The sequence below is a fragment of the Chanos chanos genome, chromosome 1 (assembly GCF_902362185.1).
Source record: "Chanos chanos chromosome 1, fChaCha1.1, whole genome shotgun sequence".
NCBI classification, from domain to species: domain Eukaryota; kingdom Metazoa; phylum Chordata; class Actinopteri; order Gonorynchiformes; family Chanidae; genus Chanos; species Chanos chanos.
The window spans coordinates 54413990-54428017 of NC_044495.1; the positions used below are offsets into that span (position 1 = coordinate 54413990).

At 44.3% G+C, this 14028-nt stretch overlaps 1 protein-coding gene across 4 annotated transcripts in view; it reads left to right on the plus strand.

The window, feature by feature from the left end:
- The window catches only part of pi4kab (phosphatidylinositol 4-kinase, catalytic, alpha b), a 28623-nt gene extending 14863 nt beyond the window's left edge, over window positions 1-13760 (plus strand). For 2 of the 4 annotated variants that reach the window (XM_030777062.1, XM_030777070.1), the window contains 29 exons: window positions 43-126; window positions 381-470; window positions 674-793; window positions 2520-2612; window positions 2786-2942; window positions 3056-3183; window positions 3355-3513; window positions 4020-4171; window positions 4407-4514; window positions 4722-4864; window positions 5280-5390; window positions 5817-5896; window positions 6155-6354; window positions 6638-6728; window positions 7058-7225; window positions 7587-7640; window positions 7950-8070; window positions 8233-8362; window positions 8988-9058; window positions 9353-9425; window positions 9533-9603; window positions 9834-9940; window positions 10028-10132; window positions 10630-10755; window positions 10940-11060; window positions 11159-11318; window positions 11508-11597; window positions 12239-12322; window positions 12569-13760. In XM_030777062.1, the coding sequence (XP_030632922.1) occupies window positions 43-126; window positions 381-470; window positions 674-793; window positions 2520-2612; window positions 2786-2942; window positions 3056-3183; window positions 3355-3513; window positions 4020-4171; window positions 4407-4514; window positions 4722-4864; window positions 5280-5390; window positions 5817-5896; window positions 6155-6354; window positions 6638-6728; window positions 7058-7225; window positions 7587-7640; window positions 7950-8070; window positions 8233-8362; window positions 8988-9058; window positions 9353-9425; window positions 9533-9603; window positions 9834-9940; window positions 10028-10132; window positions 10630-10755; window positions 10940-11060; window positions 11159-11318; window positions 11508-11597; window positions 12239-12322; window positions 12569-12620 (3249 nt within the window). In that variant the 3' untranslated portion in view covers window positions 12621-13760. Of the gene's footprint in view, window positions 1-42; window positions 127-380; window positions 471-673; window positions 794-1953; window positions 1969-2519; window positions 2613-2785; window positions 2943-3055; window positions 3184-3354; window positions 3514-4019; window positions 4172-4406; window positions 4515-4721; window positions 4865-5231; window positions 5391-5816; window positions 5897-6154; window positions 6355-6637; window positions 6729-7057; window positions 7226-7586; window positions 7641-7949; window positions 8071-8232; window positions 8363-8987; window positions 9059-9352; window positions 9426-9532; window positions 9604-9833; window positions 9941-10027; window positions 10133-10629; window positions 10756-10939; window positions 11061-11158; window positions 11319-11507; window positions 11598-12238; window positions 12323-12568 lie in introns of all 4 variants that reach the window. The other 2 variants (XM_030777088.1, XM_030777080.1) reach the window with 2 other exon arrangements.
- The last annotated feature ends 268 nt before the right edge of the window (window positions 13761-14028 follow it).

Sequence of the window (14028 nt, forward strand, 5' to 3'; positions counted from 1 at the left end):
CCAGAACATGTCAAATGACTCTCCCTGATTCTCATTGGATAGGATATCCATAAGGACCAGCCTTACTACGACATTCCTGACACACCTTATCGGATCATGGTACCAGACACGTACGAGGCACGAGAAGTATGTTACACTACAATTTATGAATTTATTAGAAAGATGGGGAAAAAAGTAGCTGCTTTTGTCATACTGAGGACCCCCCACCCATAAAGATATTTCTGATAGTCACACTTTTGAAGTGTGGTCATGACAGATAAATATTTGCCGTTTATTTTTAATAGATAGGAATAAACTATATAATAAACCTGGTGGTAAATGTGTAATTGTATTGTTTTTAACTGTTGCATGTGGGGGTTTTATTTGTTGTTGTTGTGAAGAGCATAGTGAAGGACTTTGCGGCTCGCTGTGGTGAGATTCTGAAAGAGGCGATGAAATGGGCTCCTTCTGTAACCAAGTCTCACTTACAGGTGAGTTACACAGTGACACATGAACCACTGGACACTGAGTCCTTAATCAGCACAGAGTGTGCACTGGGCTGGCCTCTTAATCACTCTCCCCCTCTCTCTCTCTCTCTCTCTCTCTCTCTCTCTCTCTCTCTCTCTCTCTCTCTCTCTCTCTCTCTCTCTTTCTCTCCCTTCCCTCGCTCCTTTTCTCCCTCTATCTCCTGCAGGAGTATCTGAATAAGCATCAGAACTGGGTGTCAGGTTTGTCTCAGCACACCGGTCTGGCTATGGCCACAGAGAGCATACTCAACTTTGCTGGTTATAACCGCCAGAGCACTACACTGGGGGTGAGCATGGACACACATGTGTACACACACACACACACACACACACACACACACACACACTGTGTGGGTCCATGCATTAAAATAAAACAGGACATTATGAGTACATTAATGCCTTAGCTTCCCTTAGTTCAGCGGGGTCACATTACTGTTGTGCTTATATGGTAGATCGCAGAGGTTATTGGACAACAGATTAAGGTAAGAGTTCAGCTAAACATCAGGAACTGTATCAGTCACAGTTCATGGAAGTAATCAGTAGTCTATTTAAATAAGATTTGATTTAAACGGATTTAATGTTTCATCGGCTAATTTAAACACTTTACACGCACTTCACCATCTGTTACTGTAGAGACGGTAGTATAATATAGTGCTGTGCCCTCTGCAGAAGTAATCAATTCACTTATATTAAAACATTCTGGAAATTTTGCCTCTGCCATAGAGAAAAGCTTTTTATTTATCTTTTTTTTTTTTTTTTTTTGCAGTGGAATGAATAGTGAATTTGACCTATTTTCCTTGCAAAAATGACAAAGTCAAATGACCAGCCCACAAATCCAGCAGTAGAACATATTGATTCTGTGAAGGTCAATGAATGCAGGCAGCAGTCGACAAAGACTGCGTAACTGATTAACGTCTCCCTAACGTTCCCTCAGCGTCGCCACGGCAGTGCCTCTGTCTCATTCCTAAGGCTTGTCTGTGTGTTGCGCTGTTTGTGTTCCAGCTTGCACTTGTGTGTGTGTGTGTATGTGGAAGAATTATTCATGTTTATGTGTATAACCTTATGTGCGTGTGTGTGTCACTGTATGTGTTTAAGGTCTTGACTCATTGTGCTCTTTTGAATGCTGGTGTATGTTTATGTGGTTGTGAATGCAGAAAATGTCAAATATTTATTCCCACATCTGTGTCCATATTCGTATCCATTCATACATGTGTGTTCAGTGTTTGTCATTGGCTTCATTTATGTTGTTATTTTTTTTAAACTTCCATCAACCCATCCCCCCCCCCCCCCACCACATGTGCTTACCTGCTCGACTGTGTACTCACCTGACTGTGTGTGTGCCTGCCTGACTGCCTGGCTGTGTGGCTGGTTGTCGGGGCTGGTTGCTGGGGTAAATGGTGCCCGCTGGGTGTGGCATGACCTGGCCCCTCCCCCTGTCTCCCCTCAGGCCGCTTTCCCTCAGGTTGGTTGTGAGAGCACACGAGCGTCCGCAGAGCCTCACTCGCGCTGACGCCTACCCACTCACGTTCACCTGTGTTTGCCTCTGTTCTTCCTTTACCCTTTACCTCACATTCACACAGTCTCCCCCGTCGGCTTCTTTCTTTCTTTCTTTCTTTCTTTCTTTCTTTCTTTCTTTCTTTCTTTCTTTCTTTCTTTCTTTCTCTTACACAGATGCTCAAGTCTCTCGCTCTCTCTTTCCCTCTCTCTTTCCCTCTCTCTCTCTCTCTCTCTCTCTCTCTCTATCTATCTATCTATCTATCTATCTATCTATCTATCTATCTATCTATCTGTCCATCAGGATGTGTGCCCTGTTGCTGAGGCCACTCAGTAAAGGAGTCACCAATGCTTTACTCTCTCATACTAAAGAATCACATTATTGGGTTGAATTTTAAGAGTTTTATTGTAATACCTTATGGAATAGTCTCAGTGGAGAATGAGAATCTCTGACCCCTCCCCCTGGAACCCACCCCCCCCCCCCCCCCCCCCCCCCCCCCCCTCACCCCACCTCCACAGGTGACCCAGCTGACAGAGAGACCAACCTGTGTGAAGAAGGACTACTCCAACTTCATGGCCTCCCTCAACCTGCGCAACCGCTACACAGGAGAGGTAAAAGGGCTTTTGTCTTGTCTCGTTATGTGTGTGTCTTTGTGCATTCTGTCATTGCAAATAAACATCTACAGCGTTGGTGTCACAATCTCTCTCTCTCTTTCCCCCTCTGTGTGTATGTGTGTGTGTGTGTGTCTGTGGGTGTGTCTGTTTCTCTCTGTGTGTTTGTGTAGGTGGCAGGTATGCTGCAGTTTGCCCAAGTGACCCACAGTGAGTCAGATCTCAGCAGACTGATGGTCACTCAGATGACTGAAGCCCTGGAAGCCAAAGACTCAGATGCCTTCACGCAATGCATGTTCAAAATGACTGCCTTACTCATCAGCACTAAAGGTAACACACACACGCACACACACACACACACTCACACAAAGACAAAAGACTTTGTTGTAAGAGTCATTCAGGTGAATGATGTATTTGTGCTTGCGTATTTTCTCTCTGTGTAGATTGTGATCCTCAGCTCCTGCACCACCTGTGCTGGTCTCCTCTGAAGATGTTCAGTGAGCACGGCATGGAGACAGCCATTGCATGCTGGGAGTGGTTCCTCGCTGCTCGCAACGGAGTGGAAGTGCCGGTAACTCGATATGTATCCATCACCTCTGTAACGTCTCTCAATATTAGACCCATATTACAGCTCAAACCTCAACTATGTGTATTGTGTGTGCGTTGTGTGTGTCTTGTGTGTGTACTATGTGTGTACTGTGTGTGTGTGTGTGCGCACGTGTGTGTGTGTGTGCGTATGTAGTTTATGCGTGAGATGGCAGGAGCGTGGCAGATGACAGTGGAGTTGAAGATGGGCTTGTTTTCAGAGGCAGAAAAAGAGGCAGATCCTCTTGCCGCCTCGGAGGAGAGTCAGCCAATCCCTCGGCCTCCTGACGTCACGCCACACTCCCTGTGGATAGAGGTAAGCTCACCCACACACACACACACACACACACACACACACACACACACCCGCCGCCTGACCCAGCACGACACGTTTTAAAACCATCTTAATTTTCTGAATATACACCACGTCCGCTTACGTCATACGCTATACAACATGCCATTCGTTTTCTTTGAATTCAAGAGGTCAGATGAAGTCTCTTTGAACTGCTTTCTTTTGAGCACCGGAATCAGAAATTGCTCTGTGTCATTTTGAGGAATTGAGTAATTACATTTATTTCACCAACTCTTGGACAAGTATTCATCTCTCACTCTCGCTCTCGCGCTCGCGCTCACGCTCTCTCTCTCTCTCTCTCTCTCTCTCTCCCACCCCCCCCCCCCCTCTCTCTCCCTCTCTCTCTCCCTCTCTCTCTCTCCCTCTCTCTCTCTCTCTCTCTCTCTCTCTCCCTCTCCCCCTCTCCCTCTCCCTCTCTCTCTCTCCCTCCCTCTCCCTCTCTCTCTCTCTCTCTCTCTCTGTATGTATAGTTTCTAGTGCAGAGGTTTGAGATTGCCAAGTACTGCAGTGCAGATCAAGTGGAGATTTTCACTGGTCTCCTGCAGAGGGCGCTGTCACTCAGCGTAGGAGGACCAAAGAGTTGCCTCAACCGTCATGTTGCTGCCATAGGCCCTCGCTTCAGGTATGACAAACAGCACAGAAACACATTCATACTCAAGCACCAAACATATGCCATTTACCTCACATGCTCATCTACAGCACATATAGATAAAAACTCCAATAAGAGCTGTGTAGATTTGCTCTTATTCATAGTATGGCTTCCTTTTCAGTAAAATTATAGAGTCGTTCAATATCAAAACCCAACTGTAACTTCTGTCTGTATGGTGTGTGTGTGTGTGTGTATGTGTGTGTTACAGGCTCCTGACTTTAGGACTCACTCTTCTACATGCTGATGTGGTGACCAATGCCACCATACGCAATGTTCTCAGAGAGAAGATCTATTCAACAGCGTTTGACTACTTCAGGTAAGAATGGACATATGTGTGTGCACACACTCTCTCCTTCTCTCCCACTCTTAAACATACCATGATACATAACTTTTGCATATTCTGTGATGGATGTGTGTGTGTTTGTATGTTTGTGTGTGTGTGTGTTTGTGTGTGTTTGTATGTTTGTATGTTTGTGTGTGTGTGTGTGTGTGTGTGTGTGTGTGTGTGTGTGTCTTTTCTCAGTGTGCCTCCAAAGTTCCCCACCCAGCCTGAGAAACGTCTGCGTGAGGACATCAGCATCATGATCAAGTTTTACGCCTGCCTTCTGTCAGACAAGAAATACCTCACAGCCAACCAGCTCGTCCCACCCGGTAATCAGCCTGTCTGTTCACCTCTGTCCCTCAGTTCACAAACCCTAGCCAGCCTCTGGGCCTTAGCCCTCACCGCAGGTGAACAAACTAACCCTGAACTAACCCAAGACCTGGAAGCTCAGCCTTGTCTGGCTCTGTTTTTGTTAACGTTCAAAAAATGATAGTATCCTGTGAACCTTCCACTTGTTTTAGACTAGAACAGTTTACCTTTGGTACCTTTCCTCTCACATTAAAACTCTACATACTGTGAGTAGTTGTCTCAGATTCATCACTTTGTCATATCTGTAGATGTAGGTGCAGATGATGATGATGAAGATGAACAGTGATGAGGAATGGTGTGTGTGTGTGTGTGTGTGTGTGTGTGTGTGTGTGTGTGATTCAGATCCTCAGGATGTGTCTGTGAACAGCCTGTCTGTGGTCGCGGTAACAGACTCCCGGAGCAGTTTGGATGCCGCGGTCGGCTCCAAACAACCTGTCACTCAGGGCTGGATCAACACGTACCCGCTGTCCAGTGGTCTGTCCACCCTGTCCAAAAAATCAGGTACACACACATGCGCGCACGCACACAGAGACGCTGTAAATGACTCGTCCTGTCCTCCTTGTCCCACTGAATTTCCTCTCTAGCTGCCTGAGGCCAGTCTGACTTGTCTCTTCTATTCACATCATTCAGTTGTTTGGTTGGAGTGATGTGTAGGTTTTCATATTAATAAGAGAAAACAAAATATGTTATGCATGTCAGACAGTCAGAATCAGAAAGTCATATCAGCTGTTTACAAAATGTAAAAATTTCCATTTTGTTCTAGCAGTTTCAAAGGTCATTCTCACACATGGATGGATAATTGTGATTGTAGAGATTTTCTGTTTGACTGTCTGGTTCTAATTTCTACTCATTTGTCATGATGTTATGTGTTCATTTAAAATCTCTCATTGAAGTATATGGTTGATTGTGCTCTGTGTACTGCCGCAGGTCTCTCTAAAAAGAGTAACAGAGGTTCTCAGTTGCACAAGTACTATATGAAGCGACGGACGCTACTTCTGGCCCTGCTGGTGAGCCAGACCATCCATCCATCCATCCATCCATCCACTCATCCATCCATCCACTCATCCATCCATCCACTCATCCATCCATCCACTCATCCATCCATCCATCCACTCATCGATCCACTCATCCATCCATCCAGCCATCCATCCACTCATCCATCCATCCAACTGCCAGAACTTTCACGCTTATTCAAATATACAATACAATATATTATACAAATATGTAATTTCTGCATAGCCTTAAGTCTTTGTTTCCATCTATAGGCCAGTGAGGTGGAGCGCCTGACGACCTGGTATAACCCACTGGGCACGCAGGAGCTGCAGATCTCTGCTGAGCAGTCCGTGGAGACCAGCATTGCTAACTGGAGGTCCAAGTACATCACCCTGTCGGAGAAACAGTGGAAGGACAATGTCAACCTGGCCTGGAGCATATCACCTTACCTCGCCCTGCAGCTGCCTGTCAGGTATTTCGCTTTGACCTCGCCCCAGCCCAACACTGTGACGCTTCAAATCTGACCATGTAAAAAAAAAAAAAACCATCGACATACAGTTCCTTTCACTCAAAGCATTGCTGTAATCAGCCTTTGTGCTGTTAGACTGCTACAGGGTTGAATTCTTAACATTGCTTGTGTTATCACCTAGTTAAAACAAAAGGGAGGTTGTTTTTGACTAATCAACTGTGGTTGAGGCATAGGTTTGTAGTATGGGCGGCGTGATTATGATATGCGTTAAAATGTCTCATGGCAGGTTTAAGAACTCTGACGCTATCGTGACGGAAGTTACCCGCCTGGTACGACTGGACCCCGGAGCAGTCTGTGATGTTCCGGAAGCCGTGAAGGTGAGATGAAAATCTCTCGTGCCTCACCGGAGAAAAACATTTGCGTCCCTCAGCTGTTAAAAATGTCACCGTGTGTTTGACCACTGTCCGGTTTAGGTTCAGTTCACTGTAAAGCTCTCTTTGTTTGACATATGGCCTAGGTTCAGCCTTATGAGTCCCCCAGTTGTTATTGCTTTATTTAGAGCTATTCCAGCCCCTAAATACAGAATTTACTACCACGACACAAAACTACTATGACATTGACTCCTAGCTGATGCCCTACTCTATTCTGATGTTGTGTTTTTTTATATATCGTGTATTTGTGTGTGTGTGTGTGTGTGTGATTGCAGTTCCTGGTCACATGGCACACCATCGACGCAGACTCTCCTGAACTGAGCCACATCCTATGCTGGGCCCCAGCGGACCCTCCCACGGGCCTGTCTTACTTCTCCAGCATGTACCCTCCACACCCGCTCACCGCCCAGTACGCCGTCCGAGTTCTCCGCTCCTTCCCACCGGTACGGCAGGGCCCCCCCCCCACGTCACGGCGCTCTCTGCCGCTTCCTGAAATAAAAGTTTTGATTTTTCGGATTTGATTAGAACACGTTTTCTCTCAGGCGGTGTGCTCTAAAAAATGATTTTTTTTTTCAGTAGTTCAGTAGTCTTCTTCAAAAACCATGTATGGCATTTCTAAGATGGAGACCTGTCATTCCTAAAATGAATTGAATCTGTAGCAATGGGATAGAATTGTGAATGTGTATTTGTATATTTAGGGTGACGCATTTCAAGACTGTGCAGACTTGTGTAGTGTGAAATTTTAAATACTAATGTGTATAGCAGGTGTGAGTCAACTCATCTTTTTTCTTGTTGTTGTACCAGGATGCCATTCTGTTCTACATCCCTCAAATAGTCCAGGCTCTACGCTATGACAAGGTAGAAAAAGCCTTTGTGAATGTGTGTGAGTACGTGTATGTCGGTGTATGTGTCTCTGTGTAAAAGAGTTAGAAAGTAATAATTAAGCATATGTGGGTGTGTGTGATTTTTAAATAAACAGCTCTGACTGCACAGTTATTTTCCGTCGATATTTCTGGGGTTTGTTTTCATGCTTCACGCTCTGTGTGGACAAAGCTTACAGTCATTCACATCATATTCATCATTATGAAAAAACAACTGATTATTTCATTCTTTGGGCTGACCCAGTGCATTGTCTCTGTGTGTTTATATATGTGTGTATTGATACAGATGGGCTATGTGAGGGAATACATTTTATGGGCGGCTCAGAAGTCCCAGCTCTTAGCTCATCAGTTCATCTGGAACATGAAGACCAATATCTTCTCTGATGAAGAGGGACACCAAAAAGACCGTGAGCGTTCAGCACCTCATCACTTTTTATTTCTTCCAACCATTGCTCTCGCTTCTCGGACCTCCTGGGGTGTTCTTATGCAACACATATCTGTATGTATGTGTGTGTGTGTGTGTGTGTTTGTGTGTGTTTGTGTGTGGGCGGGTGTTGGTCTGTTTGTAGCTGATATCGGGGAGCTGTTGGAGCAGATGGTTGAAGAAATCATTGGCTCTTTATCTGGTCCAGCTAAAGACTTCTACCAGAGAGAGTTTGACTTCTTCAACAAGATCACCAACGTGTCCGCAATCATCAAGTATGAGCTGTTAATTCACAACATTCTGTCACTCTCCATCAAAACTGCCACATTCAGCCAAACATCCAGAGAGTCCACACACCAAATGTCACTAAACACGGTCACTGAACATATGCACTAACACACTCTCATTATGAAACATGAATAACTCTGAATATTACCAAATCAAATCCTCACACATCCTTAATTTTTGGTACATAATCTTTAAAGCCCTGTCATTCTCACATCTGGCCATATCGTATATTAGCTGAAGATTTAAACATTAAAGGCATCTAAATGAAACGCTTGGTTTTCAAGACAAAGACCAAGACTGTGTGATTCCTGGACCAGATTCCCTTTTTAACTGCATTTCAGGATCAGGTTTCTCTTTGTCTGGTGAAGCTAAATGAGAACATAACTGTATCAAAATAGCAACTGTCTTCACCCTCATTATCGTCGAGTATCTGCTTTATGACCTTGCAGTGCAGTGTCTCAGTGGTAGTCCCGGGGGGGGGGGGGGGCCCGGGGGGGGGGGGGGGCCCGGGGGGGGGGGGGGCACAGACCCCTCCATCTATGTCTGTGTCTATGATATGACTGTCGCTGCGATAAACTCACTCCAGGCTGCTTTTCTCCTGGTCCTCCTCAGGCCCATTCCGAAAGGAGAGGAGAGGAAGAGGGCATGTCTCAGAGCCCTGTCTGATATCAAAGTCCAGCCAGGTGACTCACCTTTCTCATCACCATCATCGTCATCATCGCTTTCATCTTCATCATCATCATCATCGTCATTAAAACTTTCATCTTCATCTTCACAATCTGCATATGCAGCTTTTATAAACTTAGTGTCGTTGTCATAATGGTTATTATCTTCGAGATAAAACTAATTTTGTTATTCTGTGCAATAGGGTTTTAAGTCTTTGCCAAATGTTGCATAATCTGTCTCACACTGATACCATCTGCTGTTCTGAGATCTGCTGGTGGGTAAAAACCAATGCTTTGTGAAATCTGCTTTAGGTTGTTATCTGCCCAGTAACCCAGAGGCCATTGTCTTGGACATTGATTACAAATCTGGAACACCAATGCAAAGGTACTGTACACTACAAGCATCTCTCTTTTCCGGTAACTGATTCTCGTATGTTTCACCACACTTTCTGTTTGTTTACATTTGTTTCTCTGTTTTATTTTTCCCTCCAGTGCCGCCAAAGCGCCTTACTTAGCCAAGTTTAAAGTGAAACGCTGTGGAGTCAGTGAGCTCGAAAAAGAAGGTATCAACACAACACCAACTCAGGGCACACTCTGATACATAATTCGTTTCAGAAATCTCCCCGTCAGCTTTCGAGTCCTGTAGTTCTTTCATGAGACACAAGTGCCAATGTAAAAGGAACCGAATCTAGTTATGGTACCAATGTAGTTACTGTGTCTGTGTCGGTTTTTGGTCTGATCTTAAACGAGCCTGTGTGCGATGTGTCTATGGCTCTGTCTCGTCCTGCTGTAGGTTTGCTGTGCCGGTCGGATTCTCTGGATGAAGCCAACAGTAAAGAGGAGGCCCAGAGGATCTGTTGGCAGGCAGCCATCTTCAAAGTAGGAGATGACTGCAGACAGGTACGCCTCCTCTCTCCACGCCTCCTCTCTCCTCCCTGTCTCTCCCCCCTGCGTAAAACTAATCTCGGACTCTCCCCTGCCCTCCAGGACATGTTGGCTCTGCAGATCATAGGTCTCTTTAAGAACATCTTTCAGCTGGTGGGACTGGATCTGTTTGTGTTTCCATACAGAGTGGTTGCCACGGCACCTGGGGTAAGTATTATGGGTTGTGGGCCAGGGCCAAACACCGGTACAAAACTGCACACAAATGAGAATTTGAAACGTCTCTCTGAGTCCAAGAAATTTTCAATCACTGTCCTTAACTAGCCTTGGGAAAGTGTGAATACTCCCTCCAGCCTCTAGGTGGTGCTATAGCCATGTAAATCTAGAGGAGAAAAGAAACTGGGCTATCTTTCTTGCCAAGGGCTGCTTGCCAAGGGGAGTTTGTATCAGCACTTATTAAACACGCCTGAATCTATTTTTCCAGAGGTTCATTTGGGTCCCTGATTTGCTGAATCAGGTGTGTTTGTGTTGAACTTGAGCAAAAGTTTGTTTAGCCTGTAGCTCTCCAGGGGGAAGATTGCCTTCTGTACTCTAGAATGGGAAGACTGAAATTGAATTCCTCTGTAGTGTTGCACATCTTTATGTCTAAAGCAATATTCTTTTAAATATATCACTATTTTTATATCCGTTAATGTCTCATTCTGTAGTGCGGCGTTATTGAGTGCATCCCTGACTGCAAGTCGCGGGATCAGCTCGGACGGCAGACAGACTTCGGAATGTACGATTACTTCCGGAATCAGTATGGTGACGAGTCCACGCTGGCTTTTCAGAAGGTAAGACCAGCCTTGCATGTCTTTATAGTCGGCGATGAGCTTTTCATACCTACATAAAAAAAAAAAAAAAAAAAAAAAATCTGCAGCTTACTACCTGCCACAGGTTAACCAATCTCTCTGCTTTACCCATTCCTTCCCCTCTCTCTCTCTCTCCCTCTCTCTCTCTCTCTCTCTGCTGCGACAGGCGCGGTATAACTTCATCCGGAGCATGGCCGCGTACAGCCTGCTCCTCTTCCTGTTGCAGATCAAGGACAGACACAACGGAAACATCATGCTGGACAGCCAGGGTCACCTCATCCACATCGGTCAGCTCCTAACCCCTACCTGTCCTCTTCACTCACTGACTCAATACTCTACGCTCTGGTTACATGTGAACCGCGCATTTTCTCTTTGTTTTCTCCAGACTTTGGCTTCATGTTTGAGAGCTCTCCGGGCGGGAACCTGGGCTGGGAGCCAGATATTAAACTGACTGACGAGATGGTGATGATCATGGGAGGGAAAATGGAGGCCACGCCTTTCAAATGGTTTATGGAGATGTGTGTGCGTGGCTACCTGGCCGTCAGGTAAGATCTATGGGCTGTGAGCACAGGTGATTTATGTGACTGTGGGACTGTGTGTGTGTGTGTGAGAGAGAGAGAGAGAGAGTGAATCTGTGTGTGTATGTGTTTACACAGGAGTGTGTGTTTGTAAGTGGCTCCTTTTCGCAGCCCTAAAGTCATTCTTTTACTCTAACTTGCGATTATGGGCTGCAGGCCGTACATGGATGCGGTGGTTGCTTTGGTAACCCTGATGTTGGATACAGGACTGCCCTGCTTTCGTGGCCAAACCATCAAACTGCTGAGGTGAGTTACAAAAGCACCTCAAAGCGACTCTACCAAACTTGATTGTATTGCAGTAACCATAACCATTTCTAAAACTCGTAGTTAGGAACATTTCATGGTTTTGTGGTATGTCTTCAGCATAGTAGAGAAAAAAAAAATAACAGCCAAAAAAACAAAAGAGAGAAAAAAAATAGAAAAAGTAAAATTGTTGGTTGGCAGACAGGAACTACACTTTAAGAATCAATGAGAGATTTTTTTGGAAAAACCATTTTGAAAGAACATTCAACACATGCCTGTTGCTTTAGCTTGTAAAATAATCTAGAACATGTATGTTTTAGTGCACATGGGGTTTAGTATAACAATAATCAGTATTTCTCAGTAAGGTGGTGTTGCAATTATATCACGGCGACTGTGTTTTACACACTGGACGAATCCTTATCTACTCAAAAATTGTTTGTTTTGGTTTGGTCACATGACAGTGGATTCAGCGTAATTGTCATTCTTGTGATTTAAATTGTGATTCTTTTGAGTGAGCAGTGGGTGATTTTGAGAACATATGTGTATAATGTGTATTGTGTATTAGTGTGTGTGAATGAGTGATGTGATGTTGTATTTGCTCCAATGCTCAGGCTTATGTATGTCTGTGTGTTTCTGTCTCTCAGGCAAAGATTCAACCCAAATGTAAGTGAGAAGGAAGCAGCAGCCTTCATCATCAAAGTCATCCAGAACTGCTTCCTGAGTAGCAGGTCAGCGTCTACGCACACACACACACACACACACACACACACACACAAAGCCACCCTTGTTCGATCACCAATTTTACGCACACAAATACGTATACATAGGAATGTAGGTGCATGCCGCAAAAAAGTCCTAAGAGCTCGCTGAAAAATGTAAACGTGTAAATCATCGTAAGCTGTAGAGCTGATGTTAATTTTGAGGGAGTGACACATGAAATTTACTGTGTTTTTTGTTTTTGTTCTGTTTTTCAGGAGTAAAACATATGATATGCTCCAGTACTATCAGAATCAGATCCCATACTGAAGTTCTCTCTCTCTCTCTCTCTCTCTCTCTCTCTCTCTGTAATGTTTTGTTCTTCTGTGGGTGCGTGTGTGTGTGTTTGTATTCTTATCCATGTTGTTCTGTGAGCATCTTTATTAAGCAAATACATGTTTGCACGGATTAATTTTGTGTGCTACAGTGGTATGTGTGTGTGCGTGTGTGAGTCTGTGATGGAATGTAAGTTTACATCTTACCCTAGATCCAACCCCCCCCCCCCCACGACATTACCGTTGTATTTCCTAACTGCCTTGCTATGTTTTGTGCACTTTAAACTTTAAATGCCAGTATTGCGGTTTGCATGGCTGACGATTGTTAAATCAAGGACTACATTCACGGGACTCAATTATACGCACACATACTTACGAACACTTATATACCACACATGCACTTAAATATGTTTACTGCGGTGCACTTGCATGGCTTGAGAATGGGGATTGATATGAAGTAAAAGTTTGTGCCACTTTTTAAAAAGGGTTTCTCAGCTCCCGTAAAACTCAGACTTGTTTCTATGAAAAGCCTTTCTTACATTCTACTGTTTGACTCCACGAACACTCCAAAACTGATTTGAGAGCCAGAGAAAAGTCTTATTTAAACGATTACTGAATATTGGTACCTGAAGGTATGAAGGAGACCTGAAGAATTTATTAGGTCTTAACTGAGATGAAAGCCCTATAGTACAAATGAAGAAAAAGACTGTTTAACCTTTTGTATTAAGATAACACAACACATGATTAAAACTGATAATTGACAGTTGATTTTTGAGTTGAACATGGTGAATTCAGAGGAGTGCTCTTCAGGCATGTGAAATGTGAAGAGAACAGAATCTACAGAAATGGAGATGTCCATTCCAGTTCTAAAACTGGAATTCTGATTCCGTGAACGTGTGTGTGTGTGCGTGCGCGCGTGTGTGTCTTTATCCCTAATTTATGGACCAATCACTGCTCTTGAAAACTGTGATGTGGTCGTCTTTAAACAGTCACAGCTTGTGTGTTTGTCTGTGAGATGACTGGTTCTCTGTGGAGTGTCGAATCTTATAGTACCTCTTTGTACTCCTTCATCCATTTTCTGCCTCTTTTTCTATACTCCACTGTTTTTGAATGTTTATGCTGTCCATGAAGTTAAATCTAATAAATGTTTATGAAAGAACTCAAGAAGTGAGAGGATTTTTCAGCAAACTATAATAAGTTCACTACAAGTACTAGTCTAGCGAGTTTACATTTTTCCTTTCTATTAGTTCCTGTCGGTTAGAAACCATGCCGGACCGAGTAAAAGCAGTAACAGAAACCTGTTACAACCTGTGAGTCTGTGAACAACCACAAGATGGAGCTGTGATATAAGTTTTCATGACAACCTGTAATGAACTGGGCTCAGCGGCTCATCATTGGCATGT